This window comes from Phyllostomus hastatus, unplaced genomic scaffold (genome assembly GCF_019186645.2).
Source record: "Phyllostomus hastatus isolate PE091 unplaced genomic scaffold, TTU_PhHast_1.1 phas_scaffold_21, whole genome shotgun sequence".
Taxonomy (NCBI): Eukaryota; Metazoa; Chordata; class Mammalia; order Chiroptera; family Phyllostomidae; genus Phyllostomus; species Phyllostomus hastatus.
The window spans coordinates 36,245,314-36,263,312 of NW_025334017.1; the positions used below are offsets into that span (position 1 = coordinate 36,245,314).

Consider the following 17,999-nt stretch of genomic DNA (forward strand, 5'->3'; position numbering starts at 1 on the left):
AGATAAGATCACATTTCATTCTAACTTTTGAGTCTTTTCCAATCTCTTGGGGCCTATGTTTCTAGATAAACATATTTGGGAGGGGGGTTCAGAAGCCTTAATTGTGTGGCCTTGGGCAAGTTAGTGGACTAACTTAAGTTCAATTTTTGCACTGTAAAATGAAGAGAATGGTAATATCTACCCAACGGAGTTGTTGTGAGGAAACGATAATGTTTATAAAGTGTTTAGTGCAATGGCAAGTAGTGAGCTCCTGGCTTCCTTGTTACGGTTGAACTTCAGCAGAGTGGGCTGGAGAAGGCAGTCCGTGGGCACTCCAGCTTCCAGGAAGCATTGTCGGGCTGAGGTGACCGTGCACCTGTCACAGAAATCAGGGAGACACTCCACCTGTGATCACCTGAGACGTGCTGCAGGGAGACGGAGAGCATATTTGACTTGGCGTCAAGAGCCGGGTGCTAATAGCGCCTCTTCGACTAACCAGCCGGCGTATCGTCTCAGTCCCTTCGGCTGTAAGACAGAGAAGGTGAAACCATCCTTTCCACCTGGAGGAACCTTTGTTCTGTTGCACTTTTATCTTCTCGTGCTTTGGATTTGATTGTTGATTTGGGTTTTTCCTCTGTGCTGCCAAACAAGCTTCTTATATGTGTGCATTTATTTTTCAGTTAACGATAATTTTTAATGAATCTTGATTCACCCACAGGTGAATTTCTATAGCACTTTACATATGATTTCCTTAAGACACTTGAAATGTCTGTCTTGTACTACAGGTACACGTGAGCATGTCTTATTTTCTCTGCTAGACTTTAAGCTTATTGAGAGCAAGAATTTGTTATGTAACTAACTTCTCTTAGTATTTCTAGCTCTTATAAGAATGATGATGTTTTGTTTTTTTTTTTACATGATTGGCCTCTACGTATTCTTAGTATAAATGATTGAGAAGGTGCCAATATTTTAATACTGGAAAAAAAAAGGTGGAATATGTATCTCTCCATCAAATTTGGTCATTGCCACCCCTGGTTTTTGTTCAACATAATTAGATAGGCAGGTGGAAAGATGCAGTTCTATTTTATTAAAGGCAGGGAAGCGTCTCTGTATTTTCCAGTTTTTAAAAATGAACATGTAAAATTTTGTGATTAGAAAAGTAAGATATTTTTACAGACTGGAACTGGATTTAAAGATGCTAATAAATTCTCCCCACACACACACACATTCCCATTTCATCTCCCACATTTAAGCTCTAAGTGAAGAATATGAATGAGACATTCAGTCACAGGCATACATTTATATAGTGTTGCTATTTGGCCAGTTCAAACAGAGCCCACCTTTCTTCATGTTTATGGAAAGAACTGTTTTAGAAATTAATATTTTTAAATGCACATAGAATGGTTTATTTGACACAACACCAAAAGCACAAGTGACAAAAGGAAAAATAAATTAAAAAAAATAGAAATAGAAAAATAGACATCACACCAGAAGTAAAAACCTTTGTGCCTCAGAGGATGCTATCAAGAAAGTGAAAAGCCAACTTACAGCATGGGAGAAATTATTTGGAAACAATTTGCCCGGAAAAGGGCTTGAATGTAAAATACAGAAAGACCCTGGCTGGCGTGGCTCCGTGGATGGCGTGGCTCCGTGGATGGTGTGGCTCCGTGGATGGCGCCAGCCTGCGAACCAAAGGGTGGGAGTGCCAAAGCAGCCCCGCCCTGGCTCAGTTCTTCCCTCTACCATTTCCAGAGAGCCAAAGCAGCCCCACCTAGGTTCTTCTGTTGCTTCTTTTATCTTAAGCCCTTCCTTGTTTCGCTGTCCCAACTTTAATTGTTTTTTAAAAAGTAAATATACAGATGGGAAATAAGTATGTGAAAAGATGCTCAACATCATGCCCTGGTAGGGAATTGCAAATCTAAATGATATATCACTACACACCTATGAGAACGGCCCAAATCCCAAACACTGATAATGCCGGAATCGGGAGAGGAGCTGGAGCTGCCCAAACTCCATCCCCTGCTGGGGGGTGGTGGGGGTGGTGGGGGTGGGGGAGGTGGAACGCAAAAAAAACGGCATGGCCACTTTGGAAGACAGTTTGGCGGTTTCTTATAAAACTAAACAGACTCTTACCATCTGATCCTGCAATCATGCTCCTTGGTATTTGCCCAAACTATTTGAAAACGTATGTTCACACGAAAGGCTGCACATGGATATTTATAGCAGCTTTATTTATATTTACAACACTTGGAAGCAACCAAGATGTCCTTCGGGAGGTGCATCGGTAAATAAACCATGACACATCCAGACGACAGTGTATTATTCAGCGCTAAAGAGAAACGAGCTATCCAGCCCTGAAATGTCATGGAAGAATCTTAAACGCGTATTACCAAGTGAAAGAAGCCAGTCTGAAAAGGCCTCTATAATATATGTCAGCTACATGAGATTCTGGAAAAGACAAAACTACGAAGACAATGAAAAGATCGGTGGTTGCCAAAGTTAGGGAGGATAGAGTGGTGAACAGGCAGGGCATGGAGGGTTTTTTGGACAGGGAAGTTATTCTGCACATAATACTATAATAGTAGATACATGTCATTCATCAAAATGTACAGCATGCATAGCACCAAGGGTGAGCCCCGCTGTAAACGATGGACTCTGAGTGGTCATGATGCGTCAGTGTAGTTTCATCAATTGCAACCAAGTGTAACAGTTTTGATACTTGACAGTAGGGGAGGTGGTGTGTGTGGGGGGCGGGGGCAGAGAGTATATGAGAACTCTTTGTGCTTTCTGCTCAGTTTTTCTGTGAACCTAAGACTTCTTTAAAAAATGAAATCTATTACCTCCCTCTGGGGGGATTTCCACAGCCCATGTATCCCTCCCAATTTTTATCCACCGCCTGTGAGTATGGGACCAGGCCATTCCTTGTCTCCACCTCTCCTACCAGACTCGATGTGGCTTCTTCTCTATATCCTTACTTGTAGAACTTCTGTTCAGGGAGATTTCAGGTAGTTCTGAATGGTGGTTGTTCTGTGGCTTATTTGTATTGAATATTTTTGACGCGGCTGTGGGAGGATGGGTATAGCGCATGCACCTACACTGCCACCTTTTTGCCCCTGGTGGCTGGAGTTTTCTAGTTGCGGTGCTTGGTGGCCAGGATGCCAGGTAGGCCTCATCTGTCGTGTCTTCTCCCCAGTGTCCAACAAGCACCCGTTCGTGGACAGCAATCTTCTCTACCAGTTCCGAATGAACTTCCGGCGGCGGCGGAGGCTCATGGAGCTGCTCAATGAGAAGTCCCCGTCCCAGGAAACGCATGACAGTCCCTTCTGCCTGAGGAAGCAGAGCCACGACAATCGGAAGTCTACCAGTTTTATGTCAGGTAGGTCGGTTCCACAGTCCCCTTGATTACACGCTTTTGGCTCTGGACAAATAGTACAGTAAGAACTCCCCTTTGTGAGATTCTGTTCTCTGGCAAATTTTTATTTATTCATAACCAAGAAGTATGTGAAAGAAGAAAAAAAAAACAAACACAACCAGATTGTCCCCAAGGAGTCAAATTGGAGATCATGAAGTCTGTTATAAAATTATGTATTTGAATCATAGAAGACTTCCCAAGCTCTCACTCCTACCTTATTTATTTGCTTTTCATTTATAAATAATTGTTGTCATTCGTTGTCCAGTGTTCTAAATCACAGCATTGAAAAGCTATATACTTTAAGGATGAATAAAGACTTTTGAGGGCATACGTAACTAACAGGCAGCTGAGGTCAGTCCATTATGAAGGGGTGACGCAGAACGAAGAGAAACGTGACAGTCAGACGCACGGCCTCACAAGGCACAGTAGCCTGAATGTCACCTGTCAGGTCAAACAGTCTCATCCTGACAATCAGCCCTGACGGGAAGGATGGTGGCTGATGCTCACCAGGACGACTGCGCTCATTCAGAAGAGGTCAGCTTGCCATGTCACTCTGTGTAAGAAGCCGAGGTGCTTCCAGGGGCATCTTAGCTCCTCTGAAAACTTGGCGTTGACTGTGGTTGGCCTAAGGTCTGGAAGCTCTGGGCTTAACCTGAGGGGCAGAATGACCGTGCATGTCTTAGTTACGTAGAGGAAGAGACGATGAGAACACTTGCGACTCTGTTGAGAATGTCCTGTGCCCCCGTCACCGAGTCAAGCTTGGCTGCATGAACTTTCTCATTTAATTCTCACAATAACTTGAAGAAGAAAGACTTTTTCTTCCACTGAGAACATTCCTCTGCAGAAACTTTTCAGATGATCCAGAAGACTTTGGGGGACAATGGGATGAGTGCAGCCCAAATGAAAGTGTGGCACGAATGCTTCAAAGTTGCGGCAAGAACAGAACCATGTTAACTGCACCTTTTGATTGGGAAGGTGCTGTCCATCACAGGTGCACCCCTCCAGGCCAAACAATTAATAAGGGGTGCGACCTCAATGTTCTTTGTCGAGAGATGCAATATGCTGAAAGTGGCCACAGCTATGGGAAACTGGTGATCGGCAGCTTCATCACGACAATGCACCCACTCATGCATTACGTCTTGTGCAGAGTTTTTTTTGCAAAATATCAATTTACCCAGGTGACTCAGGCCCCCTACAGCCCAGATTTCATGCCCTGTGACTTCTGGCTTTTCCCAAAACTAAAATCACCTTTGAAAGGGAAGGGATTTCAGACTGTCAATGAGATTCAGGAAAACATGACGAGACAACTGATGGTGATTCCAGCAAAGGATTTTGCTGAGTGTTTTGAACAGTGGAAGGGACGCTGGGAGAACTATGTGAGGTCCTGAGGTGCCTACTTTGGAAGGGACTGAGGCATCATCATCCTCTGTACAAAGTTTCTTGTGTCTTGTATCTTCTGCAATTAATATCTCAATTTCCTGTAGCACATGGTTGGATACCTTCTAGACAGACCTCATATGCCTGGCTCCCCTCTCCCTTGTTGAGAGCCAGCCAACTTTGTGGCAGAAAGAACCAGATCAGATCATTGGAGCCTCTGACTCACATCCCCTTCAAAGCCTAAACATGTGCTGTGTATTTTAATCTCCTCTTCTATCGCTCTGGGTGATTCATGATTTCTTATGAAATCAGGTAACACTTATTAGTACTGTAATTCATTAAGTGTATAGCCAGCACTTAATGTACTTCCTACCAGGGACTGCTCAGCACGGGCTTAGGGGTTCTTGAAATAATGTTTTATGTCGCTGAGTACTTGTACCTACACTATAGAATCCACTCCTTGCACCAATCCTGAGACGGAGTTATTCCCACTTTACAGCTCGGAAAATTGAGGCTCCCAGAACTTAAGAGAATGGCCTCAGGTTGTGCAATTGGTGAGTGGCAGAGTTGCTACTCAAATCCTTGCTTTTCAAACTCTGCTGCCAGAGTCCTTTCTCTGGCACAGGTGTCTTGCCTCACTGTGCCTCACAGCTGAAAGCCCACAGGCTCTAGGGACCCCCAAGCTCAGTGACCGTGTGCTTTGCGCCTGCAGTCAGCCCCAGCAAGGAGATCAAGATCGTGTCTGCGGTGAGGAGGAGCAGCATGAGCAGCTGTGGCAGCAGTGGCTACTTCAGCAGCAGCCCCACGCTCAGCAGCAGCCCCCCTGTGCTCTGCAACCCCAAGTCTGGTGAGTGGCCAAAACGTAGCGCCCCTTTCTGACTTGGACAGATGTGCAGGCTGGGTTCCCTGGGAAGCGGATTCTCGGATGGAGGGAGACCACTGTGTGGGGATCTTATTACCACGTGTCCTTGGGGTCAAGAACTATTGACTGGAAGGGAGGGACGAGGGGCTGGCAGGGGAGCGCTGAGCTGCAAGCAGTCTCAGTGAAGACCCCCAGGGGAGCTCTGGAGTTGGGATGGCCCTTCAGAGTAGTCCAGATTGGGAGCGAGGTGGCATGGCCTTTGTACCCTCATGCTGAGCAGTCATTAGGTGTTGGCTGCCCCTGGGAGGAGGGTGTGACCTTGAGCAGGAGAGAGAGTTGCAGAGACAGTTGAGGGCATGGGCAGTGTGAGAGCTGTCTGCCATTAGCTGTCCCAGCAGCCGGGTGGGCCCTGAGGCAAGGTCTGAGCAGCACGTCAGTACTGCACACAGTGGGGGAAGTGGGGATTTCCCGGCCTGCAACTGAGGCAGACATCTGTGGGGCCCCCGCACCCCTAAAGAAGAAGACCTGAGGGTCTACGTGAACCCAATTGTACCTGGACCTGACCCTTGGTGCCTTATGGTTTCCACCTCTGCTCATCAACCTCTGTGGCCTTTACACTCCAGAAAAAATCTGGGCACAAAGATTGTTGATGAACTTGAACTTAAGAAGCAGTCCTTCCTTGACTTAATCAGTTTTTTGGCCCCATAGGAACCTGTAACCCATTGGTCCTACCAGCTTGTCACGGCCCTCTTGCTTTCCTTTACCTTGCTCCATTTCTTCTTCTTTCCATAGCTCTGTGAGTTAGGGTTAGGCTCACTTATGTCCCCGAATATTTTCTGTCTTAACTCCACTGGAGTATAAACTGTGAGGTGGGGACCCGCCCCCCCTTTTGTTCACTGATGGTCACATATGCGCATTCGGTAAAATATCTGCTGAATGAATGAATGAACAAGGACTCAGAAGGGTGCACCTTGACATTGTGTCTGCCTTACAGTGTTAAAGAGACCCGTCACTTCTGAGGAACTCCTGACTCCCGGAGCCCCGTATGCAAGGAAGACGTTCACGGTAGGCTCATTACTTGGTCTTTCTCCTGTGCTGCTTGTCTTCCTGGGCCATGTCCATGTGTCCTCGTGTCCGTGTGTATTCACAGATGGACTTGAAGAACGACTTAGTTTTCCTTTTGTTTTGGCATAATTATACCAGTGGACTTTCTTGACCCTTGGGCACTAGAATACTTTAGGATTTGACATGTGTTATTAATACAGCACTTTAAACTCCTTTTGATGTGTCCTTAAAAACGATTTCTATTGTGTATTTACTATAATATAATTACAGCTTTTAGAGCAAATGGTAGTACAAATACTGCCAATAACTCCTTTTGTGTTACAGTTAAGTCTACAAATTGTTAAGACGTGAGGAGACCCTTTAGGCAGAGAAAGAAAACTGTGGGATAAATTGTTCTACCTTAAGGAGTGGTGCTTTTGACAGTGTCAGCATGCCTTGAGTTATACAAGCAAGCACCTGATGGGGAGGGGGGCAGGGCGCACCACACACCTGCAAGCGAGCACCTCCTGACCACCCCACCACCTTCTCGGAGGTCTTTCAGCCTTCCCCCCGCCCCCCACACCTACCAGCCCCACTGGGTTTCTTCAAGCAGAACCCAAGTTCTCTGCTTGACAGCGCCTCACCCACTCTCCTTCCCCTGGCCTCTTTCTTCAGTCTCTTCACGTCTTCATCGACCTCCTGTTTCGAACACTTCTCCTCTTCTAACTCTTATTTTGACTCAGGGGGGAAAAAATCTTTGCACACTCATTCACACTGCAAACATTTGTCAAGGACTGCTTCCCCCTGTGAGCACTGAGGAGTTAAAACAGGACGGTGCCAGTCACAGCCAGTCCGCGTGAAAACACACTGCTAACCCCTCTGCCTCAGGGGAAAAGGCAAACTGTGCATCTGGAGGTGAAATTAGGTATAACGCGCTAGTAGCAGCAAACCCTAAAGCCAATCGAGTGCCTGAAAGTCTTTTTTGAGAATGTCCACAAAATTTGCATTGGTTTCCCTGCCTTTCCTGAGTCTTCAGCATTCAAGCATTGTATTTTTGGTTTCCAGTTTCAGTGCCAGTATTGCTAGGAACTGATTGTGAGTGTGTTTCATCTGTATTTCAAAGACAGGTCTGGCAGCCGCCCTGGACCATCACCGCCGTTTCTGAGAATGACTCTATAGGAAGAGGCAGACAAGTCTCGGACCAGCCTCTACTTATACATTGTGAACTTTGCGTAGTTTTTTACTTTTTTTGTTGGTAGAGAAAACTGTGTTTCAAGAAAGTCACGACTCTTCCTATTTCTCACCATTAGTAATTTAAAGTGTTACTTTCGACTTCAGTGAAGTAGCAGGGTCATGAAGCATGTATCACTCGGATTTAGGGGGAAAGAGCAAACTCAACAGAAATTGGGTCTGGAGAGAAGGTTCACACGTGTGTGTAAGACCTTCCGCACTGAGCATTTAAGTCCGATATGAAGTTGCAGAGCAGCCGCAGAGGCCCTCTGCCAGCGCTTTATTGAGCAGTGCCCTCACGGAAGGAGCCTCTTTCTGCCGAACACGTGTTTCTTGACCACATTTCCCGCAGAGATATGCCTGTGTTTACAGTGGAAGCAAAGTGTTCCTTCCGCTGCCCTGACAGCGCAGAGACGAAGCAGAGAAGGGATGTGTCAGGGTGCACACTTAATCCCGGGCTGGCATGCTCTCGTGCCCTCTCTCTCTCTCTCTCTCTCTCTCTCTCTCTCTCTCTCTCTCTCTCTCTCTCTCTCTCTCTCTCTCTCTCTCCGCCCCCCGAAGGACAGGCAAGCTGCCAGGGCCTGTCTGTGGATGGCTAATTGTGGTTTTCCTCTCCAGATCGTGGGTGACGCTGTCGGCTGGGGCTTCGTGGTGCGAGGAAGCAAGCCGTGCCACATCCAGGCCGTGGACCCCAGTGGCCCCGCAGCCGCGGCAGGAATGAAGGTACCTCCGACAGAGCAGTGCCTGAATACCGCGCGCTTTACTTTATCATTGGTGCCATCAGTCCTTTCTCACCCTAAGTGTTCGGTCCCGTTTTGTCAAGTTTCCTTTTCCCTTTCTGAATGGGGCTGAGGTAGAGCCAAGAGCGGGTGATGCAGCAACGCGGGCGAGAAGTTTTCCTGTCCCTCCCCCCGAGCCTTCTTGGTCTCCAAACCTCCCTCGGTTTCTCACCTTCCTTCCCTTAACCAACACTGAGCATGAAAAAAGAGTTTCTTTTGGCTCAAATCTTACATAATAACTGTATTGCTTCTGTTCCATACAAAGCATATCCCTGAGAGGTTGGTGCAGCCGGCAGGGTGCACCCGACCACAGAAGCAGCGAAGAGTGAGGAAAAGGACACACAAATGGTGGAATGTGGAAGAACTCGAGATTCACATTGTGGTTCCGCTGGTCACTAGCTCATTGACTTTGAATGAGTTCCTGACATCTCGGAGCCGTTTCCTCCTCTCTGGAACCATAAGCACATTCTTCTGCAGCTTTAGGAATTAGATGTGTAGAAACACTTGATGAAGTACAAAGCACAACACAAACATCAAAAAAATTCACACATGAATTGGGTGAGATTGTAAAAATAACTTCCATGTATTTTTAATACTAAAGTAGTGCATACATAGTCGAGAGAATTTGGAAAAGACAGGCAAGCAGAAAAGGAAAAGAGAATTGCCTATAATCTCTCCTAACTCAGAGATAAGCACTGTTAACACTTAAGCAGCTTTATTGAAGTGTAATTGACATACAATAAAGTGTAGCATGGTTAGCATTTTCATTTACATGCTTCCAGACTTCTTATGTGAATGTATGCATATATGTGTGTGTGTGTACACAAACATGCACTATACATCTGTATACACACATATAAATTGTTTTTATTTATACCAAAATGTGATATAAGAGGATGTTGATTGCATTGGTTTTCTGCTCCCAAAACACTTTTTATCTAGCATAGTTTTTTTTTCTTTTTTCTGTCATCTGTAAAACATTCCACAGAGGACATTTACTGCGTGATTACCTGGGACCACAGGGGGTTGCAGAAGGCTTGAAGGCTACAGATCCCGCCCCTGTGCATTTCTTCACTACTTTTACCCTCCGCCGTCAGCCCTTTTCCTAGAGCGGTCAACCGGGAGAGTGCCAGGCGGGACTTGGGTCTGCACAGCTCTGATTTCCAGCACCTTCCCCCTGGCGTTGCTTTATTTGCTGGAACAGAAGGGTGGGAGCAGAAGCCACCTCATAGGGGCGCAGAGCACAGGTTACTGCCAGTCTGGGGGTCAGCACTGGTGGGATTTGAGGGTGACTCTGCACCCCCACCCCCACCCCGAGTCAACACCTCGTTCGTACAGGGAGGCACAGTTTCCCCGGGTCCTGTGCTCTGTCTGGGTAAGTTCCGGAAGCCTTGTTGGCTCAGGTGGTCTGTGTCAGAGGCTCCTCCTGGGCTCTGCAGTGGGCTCCGCTCCAAAGGAACCCGAAGCAGGAAAGTTGGCCAGGAGCATCCAGGGCGAGTGTTTGTATCTGCGTGGAGGCTGATTTGTTCATTTTCTAATGGAACTCTTGGCTGTGGGAAGAGTTTTATGCTTTATTTCCACGGTAAAGCACCTAGGATAAATGGTTTTTGGCTGAGTGCTTTAGTCCTAAGTGTGCACTCGCTTGCCGTGGGGCCCTGGTTTAAGCTGGTTTCCTTCGGGGGAAAGCAAGGGACTGATATTGCAGCTACAGACCTTGTTTTGCTTGGTCAGTGTGTTACATTGATTTGAGTGCATCCTTATTGACTTAATGAGTTAATTAGCTTATTAACTAAATCAATAAGTTAATCCTTATTGATTAACACATATACCTGATGTAGGCATTGTCAACTGATTAATTAGTTAACTCTTTAATGTAGCATACCCTGATAGGTGGGCAACCTGGCATCATTTTTTCCAGCTGCATAACCTCATATTTCACATGGTTTGTATCCTGAGTTTCCCAGGGTGCGCACAGTAGTTTTCATGCATCATAGAGCAGCGCGGAATTCACGGGAGCCGCGTTCCCAAAACTGCGCTGCACAGCTCTCTGGTCCCACAGAATATCCTGTCCTGAGGTTCCGTGATCAAAACAGTGTTAAGCTCCTGTACACTTTATTCTTGTCTTGGAAATTCAGAGAGCACGTTAGCATATTATGAAGCCTATTACATCCAGCAGCGAAAAAAACTGAATTGCGTATCACAACATTTTATCATTTAATAGAAAACACACCAGTGGCATCTTAAGATTGTTAAGACATGGCACCGTGTATCACTGTTCTAAGGATCCGCTTTCGGTCAAACTCTGTGTTGGAATGAATGGGTAGATAGAGATGTAGGCACGACTTTGAATTGTACTGTTGGTGAAGTGAAAACGACAGGGAATATCCTGCCCTTCCATGGACTTTATTCAAGTCCATGGACTGTGTGTATTCATTCAAGTCGCCCAGTATATTCTTTTCTTATAGAAAACACCGAATACATTATTTCCAGTTTTGCCATATGTGCCGGTGATAGAGTAACTCCGTTCGCCTGAAGAGCCATGTGTATAACCCAGTGCTAGCGGTGGCTTCCACTGAACCCTCACTCCTGCACGGCCCTGTGTGGAAAACCGCAGGGTGGCAAGTGTGGTTGTGGTGGGTGGGGACGTGGGTGCCGACCCTGAGGAGTGTGCCCTGGCCTGGCAGTGGTTGAGCTGCTCGGTCTGGCTGGTAGCAATTGTCCAAGATTCTGGCCAGTGGCTTCCCCTTGGCACCTCTGACTGGCGAGAGCTGGCCCAGGACAGTGCCAGGTGCCCCGCTTTGCCTCTGTTGCAGGCTGCCGCCAGGCTGTGGCCCCCTCCCATCTCCTGCTCTCCAGCAGCAGGGCCTGCAGGGGGGCCTTGGGGACCTCTGCCTCCAGGGGGTTCTTATGCTGTCCCTGTGGCCGCATCACTTCGCTGCTTTCTCATGTGTGCCATCTCTCTCTCTTTATTCCACCTATTTATGGGCGTGGGGATGTTTTAAGATGTGGGCCACCGGTATGTGGAAAGCACAGGCCTCAGACTGAGGAGACGGGGTGCCATTTTCCCCCTATGAACACTTCTAGACCTTTCCATGCCCCAAGGAGAGCTCTGTGCCTGCTGGAAATGGGACCCTTAGTCAGCGATGAGGGGAGACCCTCAGGTGCCTGTTGAAATTTATGTCCGTTACAAAGCCTAGAAGAACTCTACAGAAAATGGGTCTTTAAGGAGAGTGATAAGGTATATCACAATTCTTTTCTGGATTGGACTAGAGAAATCCGTGACCTTTGTGCCTTGACCACCTGACGCCCATGCACCCAGCACAATTCATGCCTGCGGCCTCTACACAGCTGACCTTGGCTTGCGGGGGCCGGGCGGGCAGCTGACCTGTAGGACAGGCTTGCTGAGATGTGGGTAAGTGTATAGAGCAGGAAGGGTTGCAACCTGATATCAGTTGTCAGTGGAATTGAGTTTCGGTATTTTGATCAAATATTAGACTTTTGCACTGTTTCAAGCTTGTTTGAAAATTGTGCCTTTACTCCACCGTTTTTCGTCTTTCCTTCGATGAGCTTTTCCTCTTCATCAGTAGTAGCATATTTGTTCCAAGAGACCAAAAAAGAAGCCGATGTCACAAGAGGCTCCAAACTATAACCTGATCTTTACCGTGGTCTGAATCGAGACCCACATAAAAGAGAGAGCAACTCGTTACAGCTTTTTTTAACAAGTTACTGTATCATTTCATAATACTGTCCTCCCCTCCCATGCTCATAAAATAACGGCTATGCTGTCATTGAAATTCTAACGTGAGCCAGCATCTTTGGATTTGGGGTCATTCTTATTTTGAAGGTTCTTTTACTTTAAAAAATGATGAAATACCTAAACCTCCAGTATAGAGACATTTCATTGGCATTACAACTAGAATGGAGAATGCAATATGGGAATCACCAAAAGTTGAGTCAACCCCTGCAGTGCGTTTTTATCTAGAAGAGGGTGGTTTTCTCTGGCAACTCTCCCCCTACCCCCATCCTTCAGGAATTGCATACCAGTAGCTTCTGGTCCAGGGAGGAGAGAAGAGGAGGAACTAGAATTTATTGAGTGCCTTCTGCTTGCCTGACCCTGTGCCATGCCAGGCCCTTTACCTACGTGAATTCATTTAATGTCAGCATCTACGCACTGAAGCCTTGGAGGAAGAAACCTGATCCAGGAGGTGGAACTCTATTTCTTACCTCATTTTTCTGCTTTGAAAAGGATAAGGTTTCTTCCAAAGATATTCCACAGGCTACCGTTTAATGACTCTCACTTAAATGTGGCTTCATATCACAATCTTTAACAACATCTTCTATTCTTTCTTTTTTTAAAAAAAATCACATCCATTTTCAAACCATTTCTGGACCACATTACCATGACTTTATTTTACATGATCTTCTAGGAGCTTTTCTTCAGTTTAATGGAGGCAGGTTTTTTTAAATTTCACAAACAGATCATAATCTTGCCTATGTCTGCCCCTCAAGCAAATCTAATTAAGTGGCTCTGGCACTTAAAATCCTCTAATAGGTCCTCGTTAGGATAAGTTCCAGACTCTGGCCAACAGAGTTAGGATCTGGGTGCTGCGGGCCATTCCCTTATCTGCTGCCCTGTTTTGCTCACAGCACCCTTGGCCTTGCTGCCTGAGGCTGGACCACTGGTTCTATTGTTGTGGTTCAAGTGTCAGATTACATGTCAATTTGAGGGGGGGGGTCCTTCTTTAAATACCCTTTGATATTCTCCCTGTCTTCCTCCAGTAGCTCTTTATCATAATCCCATTTGATTTGTTTAAAACATACTGTTTATCAGAATCTGATAATAGTACTTAGATGCTACCCACCTCCAGTAGCTCGATAAATGGAGAGACTTTGTCTGCCTAGAAGAGTGTGTTCCCTGAATGTGGCAGGATTCCTGGCATTTAGTAAGTGCTAGAAGCAAATCTGGTGAGTGACCCAATGAATGGGCGTTTCTACAGAAAGGCTAAGGACATTCACTCCGTGCACCTCTGGGTGGTGTCCCCACATATTGCACACACATCACCCCTGATTCTTCTTACAGCTCTTGACGGTGGGGGTGGTGGGTAGTGTTCTCCTTACTTTGTAAAGGGGGAAACCAAAACCCAGCTCATATCTGCCCCAAGATCACCCAGCTTGCAAATGTCAGCCCTAGATTCAAATCTGGTCTCTATCCCAAAGCCCTGACGAGGCTTCCTGTTGCATTATTTCCAAACAAAACACCAAAAACAAAAAAGAAACCCACGAGGCAGAGGTCAGTAGATGATAAATTCCAACCAAACCTTCAACGCCTTGGACACAGTTCAGGGAATGACCTTCCACGTCTCTCAAGGGAGAATTTGTGTTCAGTTCAGAAGGGATTGTTCCGTGGTCACATGGCCACCTGTGCTGGCTCGAAGAAGGTCAAATAAATAATTTTTACTCTTGGCCCCAGCCCCGTACTTAGGTCAGGACTAGAATTTACAGGTCATCCAAGTGAAAGATGCAACATAATTCAGTTTTCTTAGTTTAGTCAAATGCTTGTCAGAGCAAACCACTCGGCCTTCAGACTGGGGAGGAATTTGAGCCTCACTTACCAATAAGGAACGAAAGATAATCCTTGATTTTTTTTCTGGAAAGTTTATTTTTTTTTCTGGTGGGAATAATTAAATCCTGTGAGAAACAGTATTCAAGTGTTCACGCAACCCCCTGCCAACCCTCAGAGGGATTTCAAAGCTCCTGGCCCCTTTCCTTGCTTCCTGCCGCGATGAATTGATGGATGTGGACTTCTGGGGCCTCTTTGCTCTCTTTGTTTCTTTGCACATTTATACAAAAACAGAAATACCTGAGTCAGAGCAAGAAATTAGTAGTCATTGTGTTCCTTTCCCTCCCTTTCAAAATTTTTATTCCTCACAGAGAGGAAAAATGTCAAAATCCTGCTTTTGGTCTCCCCCCCGCCCCATGGTGACAAACCTGTGTACTTTCTGGACTTCCCTTCCCGAGCCCAGACAGCCCACACTGCATGAACCATCTGAAATTTCTCATTAACGTAACCAAGACAGCTTAGGCACTGCAATGGCAAGTTGTGGGCTGATGACCAACACAGATGAAAACCAAGATGCATTCCGTGATTTTTTTAATGTAGCTCCTCTCCAGGTGAGTTCAGGAGAGTCATGCGTGGGGACAGAGGGGCTGCCGTCTGCGGTGCGATGTGTCTCACTCTAGCGGGGGTGGCATCATCTCTCGGTCAGCTGAACGGTGGGTGCTCCTTTGCTCACCGTGGGGCACAGCTGGGAGTGGGGAGAGAGCCACCCTGCCCGTGGAGGCTCTGCCAGCACAAAAGGCCGCTCTCGGGGCCTCTGCTCAGGTCCCCTTTCTGCTCTGCGCCCTTCCTTGGTCATCCTCCGGGCCGACTCCAACAGCCCTTGGGAAGACGGGGCCCTCTGCACGGTGCTCACTCCGTCAGTATTCATGGACCGCCTACCACGGGCTAGGCATTCGGTTAGGCCTTCGTGGGGCTCACAGTCTAGAGAGGGAAAGGGACACTCATCACATGATTTCACTCCTTAACATAGAATTATAAACTGGGGTAAGAGCTTCTCATTTGTGTAGGGCCATGGGAGGGAGGATGGGGAGCAGTCTCCCGAGGAAAGGATGCTCGAGCTGAGATCTAGAGAATGAACAGAAATCAGCTAAGCCTGCCCTACACGTATCTGTGCACCGTGTGTGTGTACTGGTGTGTTGTGTGCACATGTGCGTGCACATGATTGAAGTGTGTTCGCGTGTGTGCCGGGATGCATGCACACGGAGGATTTAGTCCACGTAGAAGAAACCCAGGAGGGGCCATGATTCCCGAGAAGAAAAGAACGGAAGCTGAGACTAGATTGCAGGGTGAGGAGAATTTTGGAAGGAGGGGGCGGTGAGTTGGGGCAGGGTCTCTCAGCCTGTGTTTTATGGCCTTGCCCTGAAGGAGCCTTTTTAGGGCATTTCTTTTCTTGATTGTCCTTCCCCATGAAATTCGGATACTACAGGCACATTATATATGCCTGTGTATATACTCTGTGTGTGAGTGTGTATATGTATATACGTTTGTGTGTGTGTGTATACACACACACACTTCAAAGTCCTTTTTTTTCCCCTTTGGGGGCTAAGTCACCCCCAGTGAGAATGAATGAGTCAGGGGAGGAAAGGTCAGGAACTTTGTAAAACTGTGTGTTAAACTGAGTCGTAATTTCCATGTGACAAAACGTACAGCTTTTGAGTGTGTAGCTGTGTAAGTTCTGTCGAACGTGTGCACCTGCGCACCTAACTACCAGGCAGACCGTAGCCCGTTTCCCGTGCTGCAGAGACTTCCCTCTGGCCGCCTGCCAGTCGGAGAACCCTAAAGAATGTAGCAAAAGTCAGTCCCCTCCCCCTGGACACAAGCACTGTTGCCATTTCTGTTACCAGAAATTCGTCCGGGATTTGGGAGTCAGACAGAATCCTGGCGGCACTCCTCAGGCCTCTGTGATGTTTGGCCCTGAGCTCCAGCCTTTCCAGTCTAAGCTGCCTTTGCCTTGTGCCCAAGAATTCTGCCCACTCCTCCCATTTGCCCCATGTTGCCGCTCCCCAGCTTGTCTAGACAGCCACTGCCGCTCTCCGCTGGGGACTGAGGCTACCAGGTCCTTGCCGACCGCCTGAATCCGGCAACCCTATTCCCAGAACGCCCTCTGCCCCGACTTTCAGAAAGCCCCAGCAGCACGTCTGACTTCGTGCCAGCCCTTCTCCTGCCCTTCGTTGGACCCGTCACATTCTCCCTCTCTTGTGGCCAATCCTGTGCCCACCAAGGACCCCTAGTTAGTTCCCAGTGTGTGCCTGGCTCTGGGTCCTATGATGAAGGCCAAGGGCATGGTGTCAGACACGGATGTTTGAGTCCCAACTGCACCCGTTCTGGAGGGGCCAGGATAACTACTTAACTCTGCTCTAAGCCTCAAATTCTTCACCTCCCAAGTGGTGCTTCTAATAGTCCTAACAGGTCACAAGGCCTCTAGGAGCTAGGTGTGCAAGAAGTAGCTGCTTTTCAAAAGGGAGTGCCTGGGTGGTCCCATCAGAGAAATCAAAATGCAAAACCTTTAGGCGGACATCTGAGCAAAGGCTACCTCCGTTTGCCAGAAATTCCAGTTGGTAAAATCATGGGTCACAGTGACTGACAGTGGGTCAGAAGGGTGAGTCCCTGAGGACACCGCGCTTCTCTGCGGGCAGCTCCTCCCGATCGGAATCGTCCCCTCGGCACTTACGGGACTGGAAATACAAGCAGGTAACACACCGTGGGACCTTGGCTGGTATCTATTTGTGCTTGAGTCCAGTCGTGAGAGAGAAACCACACAGTAATTTAACAGGGAAAGTAGAATGCAAAGAATTTGTAACTGTAATGTGAGGTTGGCTATTGAAAAGAGAACCCTAAAGAATGTAGCAAAAACCAATACAGGGAGCAGCCACTACACTTAGCTGAGGTGGAACTCCCTCTCCCCCCACCTCCCACCGCCAACAGGTTAAAAAAAAATAGTCATACTAAACACTCCATAAATGGTTGTAGTAATCAATTATTATATTGATTGTTACAGTCATTGTGTTATTCTGCATCTTCTAGCTGATTCTTGCTTAAGTCCGTTTGAATTTACAAACATTGTAACACAAAGTTATAAAACAGTAGCCAAAATGGGATATTGTGGGGTTCTGTGTAATCATGTGCTTTTGCAATGATTGCCGTGTGCTGTTGCAATTCTGTCACTTTCTTAGAAATCCCAAACCTCCGTTTTTCACCTTAAAATGGCAATGAGAATGGCCACGTGACGTAACTGAGGATAAATAAGAAAATACGTACGAAGCGTCGAGCCCTGCCTGTCACGTGGTGGACACTCAGTGAGCGTCATCTAACATAGTTCATCCGGTGCCAGGTGCATGGATCATAAGATGCGACTCAGTTGCGGAGCTGTTCAGAGGTGCATCTCAGCACCAGCCATGGCTGGCGTTATGTGAAGTCCCAGCCCCGTGGATGGCTACCCTTGTATCGGCGGGCTTCTTCTTGCTTATTCACAACTGTAGAAAAAATCATCTTTTACAAAGCAAAGACATGGCTAACTCTGGGAACATCTTGCTGTAATCCTGAGCTGCTCCTAAACTGGTCTGCTCCGGGCTCTACTTTGGGCTTTCTCTGTGCTGGATCCCTGGAGGTGCCTCCAGGTGTAAGAAGGTCGGGGAACGCCTTCCCCCATCCCCGCCCCCACCGCCACCATCACTACCGCCAGACTGGCCTGGACCT

The 17,999-nt window shown here is 47.2% G+C and overlaps 1 protein-coding gene across 1 annotated transcript in view; it reads left to right on the forward strand.

Moving 5' to 3' along the window:
- Positions 1-17,999, forward strand: part of DEPTOR (DEP domain containing MTOR interacting protein) — a 120,142-nt gene that overhangs the window by 75,860 nt on the left and 26,283 nt on the right. The window contains exons 5-8 of the mRNA XM_045861043.1: positions 3,173-3,355; positions 5,481-5,615; positions 6,625-6,695; positions 8,523-8,627. Of these exons, the coding sequence (XP_045716999.1) occupies positions 3,173-3,355; positions 5,481-5,615; positions 6,625-6,695; positions 8,523-8,627 (494 nt within the window). The remainder of the gene's footprint in view (positions 1-3,172; positions 3,356-5,480; positions 5,616-6,624; positions 6,696-8,522; positions 8,628-17,999) is intronic.